Source organism: Corvus hawaiiensis, chromosome 15 (genome assembly GCF_020740725.1).
Source record: "Corvus hawaiiensis isolate bCorHaw1 chromosome 15, bCorHaw1.pri.cur, whole genome shotgun sequence".
NCBI classification, from domain to species: domain Eukaryota; kingdom Metazoa; phylum Chordata; class Aves; order Passeriformes; family Corvidae; genus Corvus; species Corvus hawaiiensis.
The window spans coordinates 17,958,706-17,971,352 of record NC_063227.1 but is presented as its reverse complement, the minus strand read 5'-3'; the positions used below and the strand labels follow the sequence as shown (position 1 = coordinate 17,971,352).

The window sequence follows — 12,647 nt, the reverse complement described above, 5'->3', positions numbered from 1 at the left end:
ATAACACTGGGGAACAGCTGGACCTGTGTTAGGCTGGATATCAGGAAAAGGTTCTTCCCCCAGAGGGTGCTGGACACTGACCAGGCTCCCCAGGGAATGGTCACAGCCCCAAGGCTGCCAGAGCTCCAGGAGCATTTGGACAACACTCCCAGGCACAGGGTGGGATTGTTGGGGTGTCCTGTGCAGGGCCAGCCATTGAACTCGATGATCCTTGTGGGTCCCAGCACGTTCTGTGGCTCTGTGCTGTGTTCCTCCTTATACCAAAAGCCCCACGCTGGATTTTCAGGAGCGCGTCTTCAACTGACATGGAGGAGGCTGAGGACCTGCAGCCTGTGAAGGATGCTGAAGAAGGGCAGTCAACATCTGTCCTTGCAGAAGAGCTGCAGGGCTCCCTGAAGAAGCAAGGGACACTGGGACACTGCCCTGTGTGGCATCTGCACCAGGCAGGGCTCCGTGCCAGGAGCTCCCTTGGCAGAGGGGAAGAGAGACCTGAGAGGTGCTTTGTTTTCAGGCATCTCTGAGAAATTGCAGGAACAAAATTAAAGGAGGTAAAAGAAAAACCAGCCCCCACAGCATTTGCCTGAGGAATGAAAACCTCTGATGGTGCTGCTGAACTCTGGGGTCCTGCAGACAGGGTGGAATCCAGGCTGAGCTCAGATTCTCCATCTCTCTGCCAGGATGGCGAATATGATGGGTTTTCACAGCAGGGAGTTAGGGGAGAGATGGGCTTTGGATAAATTGAAACAGACCACAGACCTCCTGGGTTCCCTGCCAATATTTATCCTCAATTGAAGGAAAATGTTTTTAAAATATGTTATTCAGGCTTCATTCTCTCAAAGCCAGTGTTCAGTTTGGTCTGGTGACTGCACCAAGGGCCTTGCCTTTTTATTTCATATGTCAAAATGCCCAAGGACCTATAGAAAACAGTGATTTTACATTTATATGGGAAAAACAGCAAAAAAGGGGGATAGGGATTTAGTCCTAAACCATTTTTGAAATGATAAGAGAAAAGCAAGTGTCTCAAGTGATGAAAAACAGTCGATTTCACAAGAGTTAGGCTGAGCAGCAGGAAAAATACTGCTAAAAGGAGATGTGACCAGTGCCCTTTTTTGAGGCTAAGTGTTCTGGTCTCCAAAATGCCCCAGAGACAAAGAAAACTCACTTTTCAAAATTGCCCCAGAGGCCTTACAGGTATCTTGCACTGAATTTCTCAGCGGGAGAACCACTGTGGTCCCAGTGGGATTTCAGCCTGCAAAAGCAGACAAGGATTAGCGACTCGGCTGCCTGGGCACGAAACTGCCCTTTCTGGTGAGGGGCAGGGTAGAGCAGGCGAGCTCCAGCTCAAGTTATGCTATCCGATATCTCCTTCCTTCTCAGGAAGAACCTCAGTTGCTGTCTGAGCAAAATGATAGGGAAAGGGGAAATTCCTCAGAGATTTATGTCAAAAGAAGAGAGAAGTCAGGTGGTTTCCCTGCTCCTCCGAGCAGCTTCCTGAATCGGAAATACTCTTCTCCCCTCTGCCGTGGGAAGCACTTCTGGTCCCTTCTACCTCCACCTGCATTCCTCTGCAGTTCTGCAGGGTCGCCGATCAGGGGAAAAGAGAAAGCCTTCAGAAACATCTGAGACCAAAAAGCCACAGAAAATCACGGTTAGCAAGAGGAAACGTGTACAAGAAGTAAATGGTCCCCGAGCCCCCGAGCTGTGTGCACAGCGCGGGGCTCCCGGTGCCCCACGGCCCTGCGATGGCCACGCTGCTCGGAGAGCTGCCGGCATTCCCAGAGAGGGGAAGAGCAGCGGTCCTGGCCGGCAGCACGGAGCCACGGCCGCCCATGGCTGCAGAGCCCTGGGTGCGTGCGCTGGGGCTGTGCGATGGGATAACGCTGGCTCCCACCCCGAGCCGGGGGAACACGAGGAGAGGCTGTGCCCTGTGCCTGGGCTGGGCACAGCGGCTCTGCTCCCTTCCCATTTTTCCTGATGGTTCTGGCTGTGCTGTGTTAAATGGAAAGCAAATCCCCATCCTGCCATCTGTGCTCCTTTGCTCTCACTGATGGGCTCAAAGACCCAGCTCTTGGCATCTCTTGAGGTTTGCTGAGGGGTTTCCTTGGGGCTCTAAAGGCCCTGGGGCCATTGCAGTCTGTGCCCAGAGCCATCGCCTGGGAGCAGGCTGAGCCCAGCCCTCCTGCCTCCAGGTCACCTCCGCGGGATGGGACTATGGCCGCTCCCCTTCGATGCAGAATCCAGTGCAACAACAACCACAAAATCCTCTGCTGCTGCTCATTGAGCATCTCAGCTCCCTTCCGCACTGTCTGGGCAGCGAGGGTTTGGGAGTGCAGATGCTTCAGGATCAGCTTTGAAAATAAACCCAAACAAGCACCTTTTGGAGCTTAAAGCGACTCCTCCTGGAAACCACTGCAGGGAAAAGCATTTGTTTATTAACGAGAGGCAGCAGGAACAGGGCATGAAAGGCGGCTTTGTCTCCCCGGCCACTGCGTGCTCCGTTTATCTCTATGTTAATGCCTTTCCTTCAGGTGTGCAGGGAATCTCAGGCACAAATCTCCCAGCTCCATAAAACCATCGGGCAAAGAGGAATCCCCGGCTCCCGGGCCCTGCGCATCGCGGAACCCCCGTGTCACCTGCAGCCGCCCCCAAATGAGCGCGTCTTTGGTTGCCTCTGCGGGGAAAAGGGGGGTTCTGCGAACGCCTGGGGGCCTGCCGAGGGGCTGGCTCCGTGGCCAGATGGAGGCAACGCGGTCTGCCTCCATCCCCGAGGACCCCCAGGGACGCGGGGATCCCCGCCGCAACGGGCATCCCCGGGGAGGGGGAGTCCCCGGGCAGGGAATCACCTTTCCGGGGGGGCGCGGGGGTCAGCATCCCGGGGGCAGGGGCAGCTCAGGGAGCATCCCGCCTCCTCCCCGCGCCGCGCCGCGCCGCGCCAGTGCCTGTGCCGGTGCCGTGCCGCGCCAGGCCGTGCCGGTGGCGTGCCCTGCCGTGCCGCTCCGTGCCGGTGCCGTGCCGCCCCGCGCCGTGCCGTGCCGTGCCGTGCCGCCCCGCGTCGCGCCGCTCCGCTCCGCCCCGCCGCGCCCGCCGCGCCGCAGCCCCGCAGCCCGGCCCCGCAGCCCGGCCGCCGCCGCAGGGCCGGCGGGCAGCGAGCGGCAGCCGGCGGCATGAGGCGCGACCCGGCGCCCGGCTTCTCCATGCTGCTCTTCGGCGTCTCCCTCGCCTGCTACTCGCCCAGCCTCAAGTCGGTGCAGGACCAGGCGTACACGGCGGCGGTGGTGCTGGAGGGCAAGGTGCAGTCCGTGGGCCCCCCCGCCGGCGGCAATGACAGCCGCGGCGCCGGGCCCGCCGGGGGGGTCCTGGTCAAGGTGCTCGACCTGTGGCCCCTCAACAGCGGGGGGCTGCAGCGGGAGCAGCTCATCAGCGTGGGCTCCAAGGCGCCCTGCTTCAAAGTGAAGCGCAACCACCGCTACATCTTCTTCCTCGAGCCCACCGAGGAGCCGCTCGTCTTCCGCACCGCCTTCGCTCCGCTCGACACCAGCGGCAAGAACCTCAAGCGGGACGTGGCGCGGATCCTCTGCGCCGACTGCGGTACGGGCCGCGCCGCGGCGGCGGGGGGCGGCGGGGGGCGATGGCGGAGCGGCGGCGGGGGGCGATGGCGGAGAGGCGGCGGGGAGCCCTGGCCCGCGTCCCGGGCAGCCGCGGGCCGACAGGTCCGTACCCCTCGGACCTGGGGGAGACAGGTGCCCGGCGATCGTTCCCCCACTTCACCCCCGGTGGGCCCCGGGAGCCGCGCCTGCACCGGGGGAGATGCGGTGTGATGAGATGAGATGAGATGAGATGAGATGCGATGAGATGAGATGAGATGAGATGCGATGCGCTGCGGTGCGATGAGATACGATGCGCTCCGCGCGGCCCGGCCGCCGCAGCCGCGCTCCCCCCATCCCCCGGCCCCGGGGCTCCTCGCTCGCCCGGCTCAAGGTCCCGCAGCCCCGGCCCGGCGCCGCGCCAGCAGCGCAGCCCCGAGCCCGGTGCGGGGAGCGCCCGCAGCCCGCGGCCGCCCGGCTCTCGGCGGTGCCGCGCGGGAGCCCCCGGTGTCAGCGCGGTCCCAGCGCCCCGGTGCCGCTCCCCTCCGGGGCCTCGGCCGTGGCAGCCCTGGCCGGGAGAGCTGCCGGCCTGCGGGGGTCCCGGTGTCTCCGGCCGCGACCCCCCGCCCCGGGCGCTTTGCCTGCTGCAGAGGGGGCCGGGCCCGGGATGCGGGGCTGGGACAGGGGCAGAGCTCCAGGGGTGCCCTAAGAGCCGGGAAGTTTTGCCTCTTCCAAAATAACGGCCTCGCGGGGGGAAGTTGGTTTTTCTTTTGTTCGTTCCGCGCATTTCGGTGTCTCCGATCACGGCTCTCGTGCGGTGGCTTGTGCTGTTCTTCCAGCACCTCTGGAAACGCGGTTATGAAATGACTTCAACGGGAAGCGCCCGCCGGAGAGTCCCTGCTTTTGTTCCTGGATTTTCCTTGCTCTCCTCTGGCAGGTGAACACCTGCGAAGGGCTGGGCGGTGGGGACCGGGCGAGGACAATGCCTGCATTTTCCCAGGGTTTGGATCTGAGCTGACAAAAATGCACGGCTGGCCCTTCATCCAGCCTGAATGCTGGATACTGTGTCACAAAATCTGGGGAAGGCTGGTGTTAACCCGGAGAGCCCTGAGAGCCATGCCGTGCTCTCAGAAATGGTTCGAATCCCTCATGTTTGGTGTGTTAGGAGGATATACAGCGTGTATCTCCAGGGAATCCAGGCTCCCCACTCAATGTCGGTACACCGCATCCTCATCAGGTTAATTGGCCTTTTGCCTCATTAAAAGCAAGGTACTTTGTCAAGTTATACTTAGCTCTGTAATGACCATATGTGTACTGCTCTGTGGTGGTTGTTGTTGTGTTATTAACTGGGTGTTTCTGGGGCAGATACTCTGCCATTCGGGACTGCTGATCCCACATTGTGAAAGGTAGACCTGCCTCTTTTTTTAGTTGTCCAAAAGATAAATTTAGAAGCTTGCGTTTCCTGGGAGAAAGGTGGAACCTTGCACATCATAAAATGTTGTTGAGGAAAATGGGCTAAGACTGCGTGCGAGAAAACTAATTTGGGAGGCACTAATTTCATGTGCATCTGTATGTGGGCCATCGTGGACAGAGAGGAGTTAGCGAAAGAGCTGTGGTACAGACAAGAGGAAAGTAAATGGGGGAATTTCTCAGGACTGTGGTCTCATTGTCGGGGGAAAACGCAGCAAAAGGTACGTGGCTTTTATTATTACTTAAATTGTTTTTTTATCAAAAAGGATTCTGAACTTGTGCATCTCTGAGCAGCAGGGTTTGACTTTAAGGGGAACGGAGGCTGCTCCGTGGCATCCTGGCTCAGGCCCAAAGCGTTAATGTGTGGGCTGATGTAACAACAAGTTAAGAGTTGTCATTCTGTCGTGACACCTTCTTGGAGCTGATGCTTTTGTTTCTGTGTGGCTCTGATGGGTTGATTCGGCTCCCTGGCTGAGGGACGCTGCAGGTTAGTGGGAGCCTTGTCTCAGCAGAGCTCGATGGCAGATTCCAAAGGAAAAATAAAATCTGGTGGTTGGGAACTGTCAGAGCTGTGGTTTGGTTTGGTGATGAAGATGAAATGGGAGCCTCAGCTTGCTGAACTGGTGGTTCTCTGAGCACCTCACGCTCTTGGTTCAGCCAGGAGGTTACTTCTGAAGGTGACTTTCCTGGCAGGATTTTCTGATTTGTAGCACCTGAACTGCTGGAAAGGTGTGTGAACTGGGAAACCAGGCCACAGTTTGCCTTCAAGCTCTGTGGTTTGTGCTGGGAGGGAAAATCTGAAGGGGTGCAGGGGTATTTCCCATTCTTGCTGCTGATGAGGGCGGTGAGAACTCCAGAGCTGGCAGGGGGTGAATGTCCAGGCACAAGCTGCACTCTGAGGGACAGCTGGGCTGCAGCTGTGAGGGATGTTACCGAGCTGGGGGACAGATGCTGGGGTTGCTTCTGAGCAGGAAGGGAGGATCTTGTGGCTGTGCTCACTCCAATCCCCCCACTCCCAAAGATGGAGGCCTCACAGGACCATCTTCTCCCTGCTCTGGCTCTGTGCCTGGGTCTGTTTTCCAGTGATTCATCCCCTTCTCACCGGCTAAGATGCCGTGTGTCTCCTGCTCTTGCTGCTTGCCGAGGTCCGGGATGCGATGCAGGATTAGACCTGTGATGGGAGCATCCATGTCTCGCTCCAAGGAGCCGTCTCTGCTGCTTGCACAGCTCGCTCAGAGGAGTGAAAGCGAGTGCTGAGACTCTGCATGGGACCCAGACCCTCTCTGAGCAGAGCCAGGAGGACTGAGGTGAGAGAAGGACGGCATGGGGTGTGGGGGACAGAGCAGGAATGCTGGTCTGCGCAGCTGGTGTGTGTGGGGTCTGAGCTGGGCTGCTTCATGGGTGCCCCCTGAGCAGAGATCCAGGGAGGGGGAGCCTCACTTTGGCCATCTCACTGCTGGGCAGGCTCTGAAGGCTGGAACTTCCCCATCTGCAAACCCCAGAGGGGCACAGCCTCTGCAGCTCTGCCCAGCCATGGGTTTTCATCCCCCTGGTGCACAGGGAGCAGCTGGAACTGGGGCCCAGCATCCTGCAGGTCTCACCACCCACTTGTCCATCTTAAAACCTCTTCTGCACTGGGAGTATTATTGTTTTTTTTCATACTGTTATATAACGAATCCTGTTATTGCTTCTCCTCCTGTCTCTTTTCTTTGTATCTTCTAGCTCCTTAATTTTGGATGGTCTCATGTCTCCTTTGTGCCTACACACACAGATCAAGGAGGAGGAAATAGGTGCAAGACACAGTGCTGGCTCTCACTGGTGAAGGAGCTGGTGGCATTATCCCCACTGGAACAACTCCTGATCTGAGTCCAGAACGGGGGTTGTGGTCCTCATCCTCCTGGTCTTTAGGGGTAGCTCGTGTCAGCATCTGCTTCCCACTCTGTATGAGTCCCCTCTTTCTGTGTGAAGGATTTATGTGCAGGTATTTTGTACACAGAAGAATGGGGATTTAACCTGTCCAGGCTCTGATTCCTGCTTTCACAGAGGAACAAATGTCTTCCTGCCTCCATATGCAGCGAGTTGCAAAGTAGCTTTAATTAGAGCCTGTACGTCTCCTGAAGCACCTCACCGAAAACGCTGCTGAGCTCCAGGACGAGGTCTGCGACTCGCCTGCAGGATTAGCTAGCTTAGCTGGGGCAGGTAATCTGGTGGTGGCAGATCCCTGGGAGGATTTGCAGGCAGAGGACCTGTTGTTGTAGATGGCACTTTTTGCAGATGGGGTATTTATTTTTTTTCCAGTCCGAAGGTGTCTTGGTCCCAGTGGGAATCAGGAGTGTGCTGGGGCTGTGGCGTTTGCCTCTGTGGCCACATAATGCTGGGAGCTGTTTATCCTGGAGCGAGGTTGCTTAGAGCTGGCCTGTGAGAGGAGGAGGGAGGCCGGATTTTGAAGTGCCCGCTGGAAAATACAGCCCTCTGGATTACAGTGTAGGTGTTGCTGCCTGAAATAGCACTGGCAACTTTGGACCAGCAGCTCATGCAAAAATATCCCTCTTCACTATCCTGCAGATCATTGGACTCACTGCAAGGCAGGCAGGCACAGGGGAGGGGTGTGGGTGGGCTCCAGCTGCTGGTGATGGTACTCTGCCTTCATCCCAGGACAGCTGTGGAGCACGGAGCAGTAAAGCTGGATTTTCTCACACACCACCTTGCTAATTAGAGCTGTCTGAAACTATTTCTCACCACCTTCAGAAAATCACACTTCCTTGGATTTGCAGAAGAGCAAAAACTTGCTTCCTTCTTGCCTTGAGTTCCTGCAGGTGGGGAATGGTCACTGTGCTGCAGACAGCTTTGACCCCTCGCAAGGGTGGCGCATTTCTGGGTGCTCTCTCAAATCCCCTCATACAGGATTCGGTCTGGAGTGGACCTGGGGTGGCTGGGTCCTTGTGGCCAGGTCAGCTCCTTGTCTCCTAAACCAGCCATCCAGCAACTGGCAACTGGAACTTTGCTCGGCCGAAGCTGCAGGTCCAAGTGACTCCAGTGGTGCCCGACACAACGGAGTTTTCCCCTCCCAGGCATGTGCCATGTGTGGAGCAAAGCCTGGCTAGTTTCTCAGTTCCCCTTTCAGAAACGTTTGACTAAATAAAGCATCTCCCCAAGGATCTCCATGAGTAAGACAAGACTAAAACAGCTCCTGAGTGATCCCAGCAGTGCTGATTTCTCTATCTAGGGCTGCTCCATGCCCAGCCCCTGGCCGCAGCTGCTGCTTTGTGGTTCTTTGTGCTCTGCCAGCTGACAGCCCTTAGATATGGGCCCTCAGGCAGAATGCCCTTTCTAAATCACAGGTGACACCTTGACTTGGGTTTGGATCTGGATCAGAAGCTGGTGCATGCTTGGGGGCACAGAAGCAATAAACTGCATCACCAGGCGAAAAGGGAGCCATGCTCTGCTGCAGCTGAGCTCCCTGCTTCATTTGGGCTGCGTGAGGCGAGATGCACCATGGGCACCGGGGCCTTGAGCCTTCAAGCACTTGGCTCACCCCAAAATCTGCTGCAAAGTGCCGCAAGGGATGGGTTTTGGTACCGTGCTGCTGGGCTGAGGGTGCCTCTCCCAGCAGACTGGAGGGGGTGGCCAGTTCCCATGCACATGTGACACGGCTCCTACGCAGAGCGGCTGCTGCTTTGCCAGGTTTGGGACACTGGATGCTGCTGCTGAAGTCGCCTCATCTCCATTCCCCTCCTCAGTCAATGCGTGACGCTGCTGAGTGTAAATGATAGCTGTGCCGGCCCTGGCATGACACCTGGGCTTCCCCAGGTCAGCTGTGCTAGCCCAGGGCAGGTGACGGTGCAGATGCAGGGAGAAAGACAGAGCTGAGTGACGCGCTGGGCCAGGAGGAGCTCCAGGAGACTGATCCGTGGTGGGCAGCAGGTTTGGGAGGCTGCGAGCCCGTGGGCGACTCTGGTCGTCTGAGGAATTCTCACTGCAGAGGAGCCTGAGCGACAAAGTGCTGGGAGGTGAGGAAGTGCCTCCGCTGAGCCGGGAGGCGCCGGGGCTGTCTGGCAGCTCCTGTCGGGGCTCCCGTGCCCGCTCCGTGCCCTGTGCGCAGCGTGGTCAGTGCTGCCCGTGCTGGTGGGGGCCGGGCTGGGCGCAGCGGAGCGGTCAGCGCATCCTGCCGCTCTCTGCTGCTCAGGGCAGGCTGCCAGGATGCGAGTTCACCCCCTCCCCAAGGGCGGGACCGCCCTGTCGGGCCCAAACGGTGCCGCTTGAAGGCGAAGGCTCTGCCCCGCTCCCCGGTGAGGTGTTCTCTGCGCTGTGAGCTGCTCTGCCCGGTGCAGATGGCAGAGGACGCCTGTCCTCGGCGGGGGCTCGGCGGATGCGGGCGGCGAGGGGAGGCTCTGGAGGAAGCTCATCTCCCTGGAAACTTTGGCAGCCAGGCGTCTGCTTGCCTGCTGAATTGGGTGTGCAGCAATCGAACCCCTGAAGGAGCCAGCACCTCTCAGCACTTACTGTCTCCGCCCTGGGGGGAGGTGGAGGGGTACGCCACCTGCCCAAAATTTTGGGGACAGAGTACTGAGTCTGCAAGGGTAGGTTGGAGATCAAAAGGAAGATGAATCACCAAGCTGCTCTTTCTCTGCTGAATGACCGTGCTCCCGGAGTTCGGCTGCTGCTGTTTGGGGCTGGGCTGTGTGCTGCAAAGCGTGGGCTGAAGGGCCAGTAAAAGCTGCTCTTGTTGAATCCCCATGGTCCAGTTCCACCCTGGATAAGACCCAGGCCAGTCTGGAGGATGGAAAAAATATATTTTCCCAGAAGATGGGTCCTAGAGGGGAGCAGATGATTTGCATCTTGAATGAAAATAATTTATACGACTCCAGGCAGAGAAGGCTCAGATGTCATCAGGTAGGGGGAGGTCACCTCTGTGCTGGAGGATTTGGAGACAAGTTTTGTATGGAAGTCACAGCAAACAGCACTGAAGCTCTTTGGAGAGGGGAGAGTTCATATTAGGGAAATGAGAAAACAGGAGATGCAGTGGGTTGGAGGAGGACAGGAGATGCTGCCTTGGAGACCCAGGGCACTGCTCTTGCCAAGGTTGTAGCAATGGTTGTGTCAGGGAATCCCTTTTGGCCTTCTTGATTTCCCTGTCTCGGGGTCTTACCCCAAGCAATCACTCCCTTAAGGTACCACTGCAGTGCCAACCACGGCCAAGGGTGATCTCCCAGAAATGTTCCCCAGTTGGAATCATGGGTTGGAACTGAGTTGGGGCTCATGGTGGTGGCATGGGCTAAGCATGATCCCAGCTGGTGTGGCACTTGAGGATGGAGCTGGGTGGGCTGATGGGATGATGTTGCGTGCAGAAAAGAGGTCAGAAGATGACAATGGTCCTGACAAGGCTGTGGGAAGTGCAAACCAGAGGTACCTGCCACCCTTTTGTCCCTGGTGGCCTGGCCTGGAGCTGGGTGAGAGCTTCCAGCAGAGTGATTTGGCAGTAGGCTGGGGAGACACCCATGAGGAATGACCCTGGTGTAGGTGACCCCCTTGCAGGCAGGCAGGAGAGCCTGCTCAGAGGGTGTGAGACTGGGGTCCATTCCCGCCCTGTTGTCTGATGCTGTAGCTCAGGGACAAGGTTCTTCTGCCCACAGCAACTCTCCCTGGCCTGGACAGTCCTTGAAGTTCTCTTTGTTGGGGGTTGGTGGCCACAGTGGTTCTCTCTGGTCCCCCCACCTGCCCCACACCCACTGCCTGCAGCAGGATAGTGCCTTCCTTTCCTGTATTCCTGTCACTGTTTGCTGGCCCCTGGAGGGCACCTCAGTTCATCCTTGCAGGCTGTAGCATGTGTTCTGGTTTTGCAGGAATAATACTTCATCTTTGGTGACCTCCTGGAGCAGAGCTGGCTGCTGTTGTCTCTGGGCACAGCATCTCTCTGGGATGGGACACACATGCCTGATGAGTAGGGATGTGTCACACTTGTGACAGAGCACTCAGCTCCCACCCTGCTGCCCCTCTCTCTCTCCCTGTCCTGACGTGAGGGAACTGTCCTTTACCCTCTTGATGAAGGTGAGAACTTCCCAACGGGTTCACGTGCTGGAAATGAGCCTGTAGGGTCTGCAGGTGAGAGCAGAGCCCCAGGGCTGATGGAAAGCAGATCTTGGATGTGATGGTTTTCTAGGGCAGGTCTAGATGGGCAGTGCTGTGCCTGATGGCTTGTGGAAAGGCTGAGGAGGATGGGAATGCTTTGCAGAGCCTGAGGAAGGACACACTGTACTACTTAGTGGGAGAGCTAGTCAGGGCCTGCCAATTTGGGGTCGGAAGGCAGGTATTTGCATTCATTATAATCAATCACTGCTCATCCACTCTCCGTAATGGCTCGGTAATGACGAAGCGCTGCTCAGGAGCCTCTCGGTGGTCTCAGGGCAGGCAGATGGCTTGGCAGGAGGGTGGGACTGGAATTAGGTCTGCTTTCTGGGCTGCCTCAAAGTTGGCAGTGATGCACGAGCCCTGGCTGCTGCCCTGGCCACAGCCTGTCCCCGCTGGACCCCGGCTCCCGCTGCCGCACCGGCCGCTCCCGCTGCTCGGGGTGGGCAGCCCTGGGACGAGCCAAGGGGAGGTCAGCATCGGGCACAGCCTCTACTGCCAGCCTGTGCCAGTGGGATGTGGCCTTTCCCGTCATGCAGAGGTGTGTGGGTGTGTGATTAGCAACACACTCATTAGCCCTGGGAGTGTGACAGGGAGCATGAACCATAAGTCAGGATGCCTTGCTTGGGGGTTGGATCTTCCACGTGGGTCCATGGGATGGTAGTAACAGCAAGGGTAGGAGTGAATGCTTCTGGCCCTCGTCTGGACCTGCTGCTTTAGGTGTTCCCCTCCCACCCCTCCAGTCTTCCTCAGCTGCCCTTCTGGGTGTCTTGGTGCAGAGGAGGAGTGTGGATGTGTTTGGCTGGGTCTCCCCATGGCTGCTCTCAGCCTTCAGCCAGGCTGGCATGTGCTGGGAGTCCAGCTGAAGTCACCACCACCCGTGGGACAATCCTCTGCCATGTGGGGTCTCAGCCACCTTCTCCTGGTATCTCTGCTAGGAGAAGGATCTTTCTTCCCCTCCTGGCTGCCAGGTTGCAGCTGTGGTGGAGGTCTGGGAAACCCCAGGATTGCTCTTCCCCAGCCCTTTCTGCCTCACTTGGTGATTTAAGCTGGTCCTGCTGGTGTAGGGGACACAAGAGGCTGGATGGCTGTTAGTTTGTAGGGTAGCTGTTGTTCTTTCTTGGATGTTCAGGCACAACAGCAAGTTCTGGCAAATGCTGCAGAACCCACAGGCCAGATGATGCCCAAATAGGATTACAGGGAAGGAAGGGAAAACCTAGGAGGGGTCAGGTGGATTTGGGAGGCTCAGATGCAGCTGAGATTCTGTGAAAGGCCTTGATGGTTTTGAATGTTGGGTAGGACACAGCGGTAGATGTAGGACGGTTTGGATGGGAATTGGGATTTATTCTATACCTACAAGAACTGGGGTGATGGTGGGAGGCAGCAGGCACAGGGTCACCCAAAGGTCCTTCTTCACACGGAGCCTTGGACACAGAGCCTCACTGCAGGGGGCTGCGGGGCAAGAGA

At 57.7% G+C, this 12,647-nt stretch overlaps 1 protein-coding gene and 2 long non-coding RNA genes across 7 annotated transcripts in view; 2 read left to right on the top strand and 1 right to left on the bottom strand.

Annotated features, from left to right (window-relative positions):
• Positions 1-2,410: 2,410 nt before the first annotated feature.
• Positions 2,411-2,976, bottom strand: LOC125333762. Its single transcript, XR_007206962.1, has 2 exons — positions 2,844-2,976; positions 2,411-2,671 (listed from the first exon to the last, which is right to left on the bottom strand). It is a non-coding gene; the product is annotated as an uncharacterized LOC125333762 (long non-coding RNA).
• Positions 2,977-3,116: 140 nt separating this feature from the next.
• The window catches only part of NRG2 (neuregulin 2), a 156,675-nt gene continuing 147,144 nt past the window's right edge, over positions 3,117-12,647 (top strand). For 2 of the 4 annotated variants that reach the window (XM_048320282.1, XM_048320281.1), the window contains exon 1: positions 3,124-3,588. In XM_048320282.1, coding sequence (XP_048176239.1) covers positions 3,165-3,588 — 424 coding nt within the window. In that variant the 5' untranslated portion in view covers positions 3,124-3,164. Of the gene's footprint in view, positions 3,589-12,647 lie in introns of all 4 variants that reach the window. The other 2 variants (XM_048320284.1, XM_048320285.1) reach the window with 2 other exon arrangements.
• On the top strand, positions 4,165-8,212 carry LOC125333948. 2 transcript variants are annotated; one of them, XR_007207020.1, is made up of 3 exons: positions 4,165-6,361; positions 6,777-7,253; positions 7,353-8,212. It is a non-coding gene; the product is annotated as an uncharacterized LOC125333948 (long non-coding RNA). The 2 variants fall into 2 exon arrangements; XR_007207019.1 differs by having other exon boundaries at positions 6,777-8,212.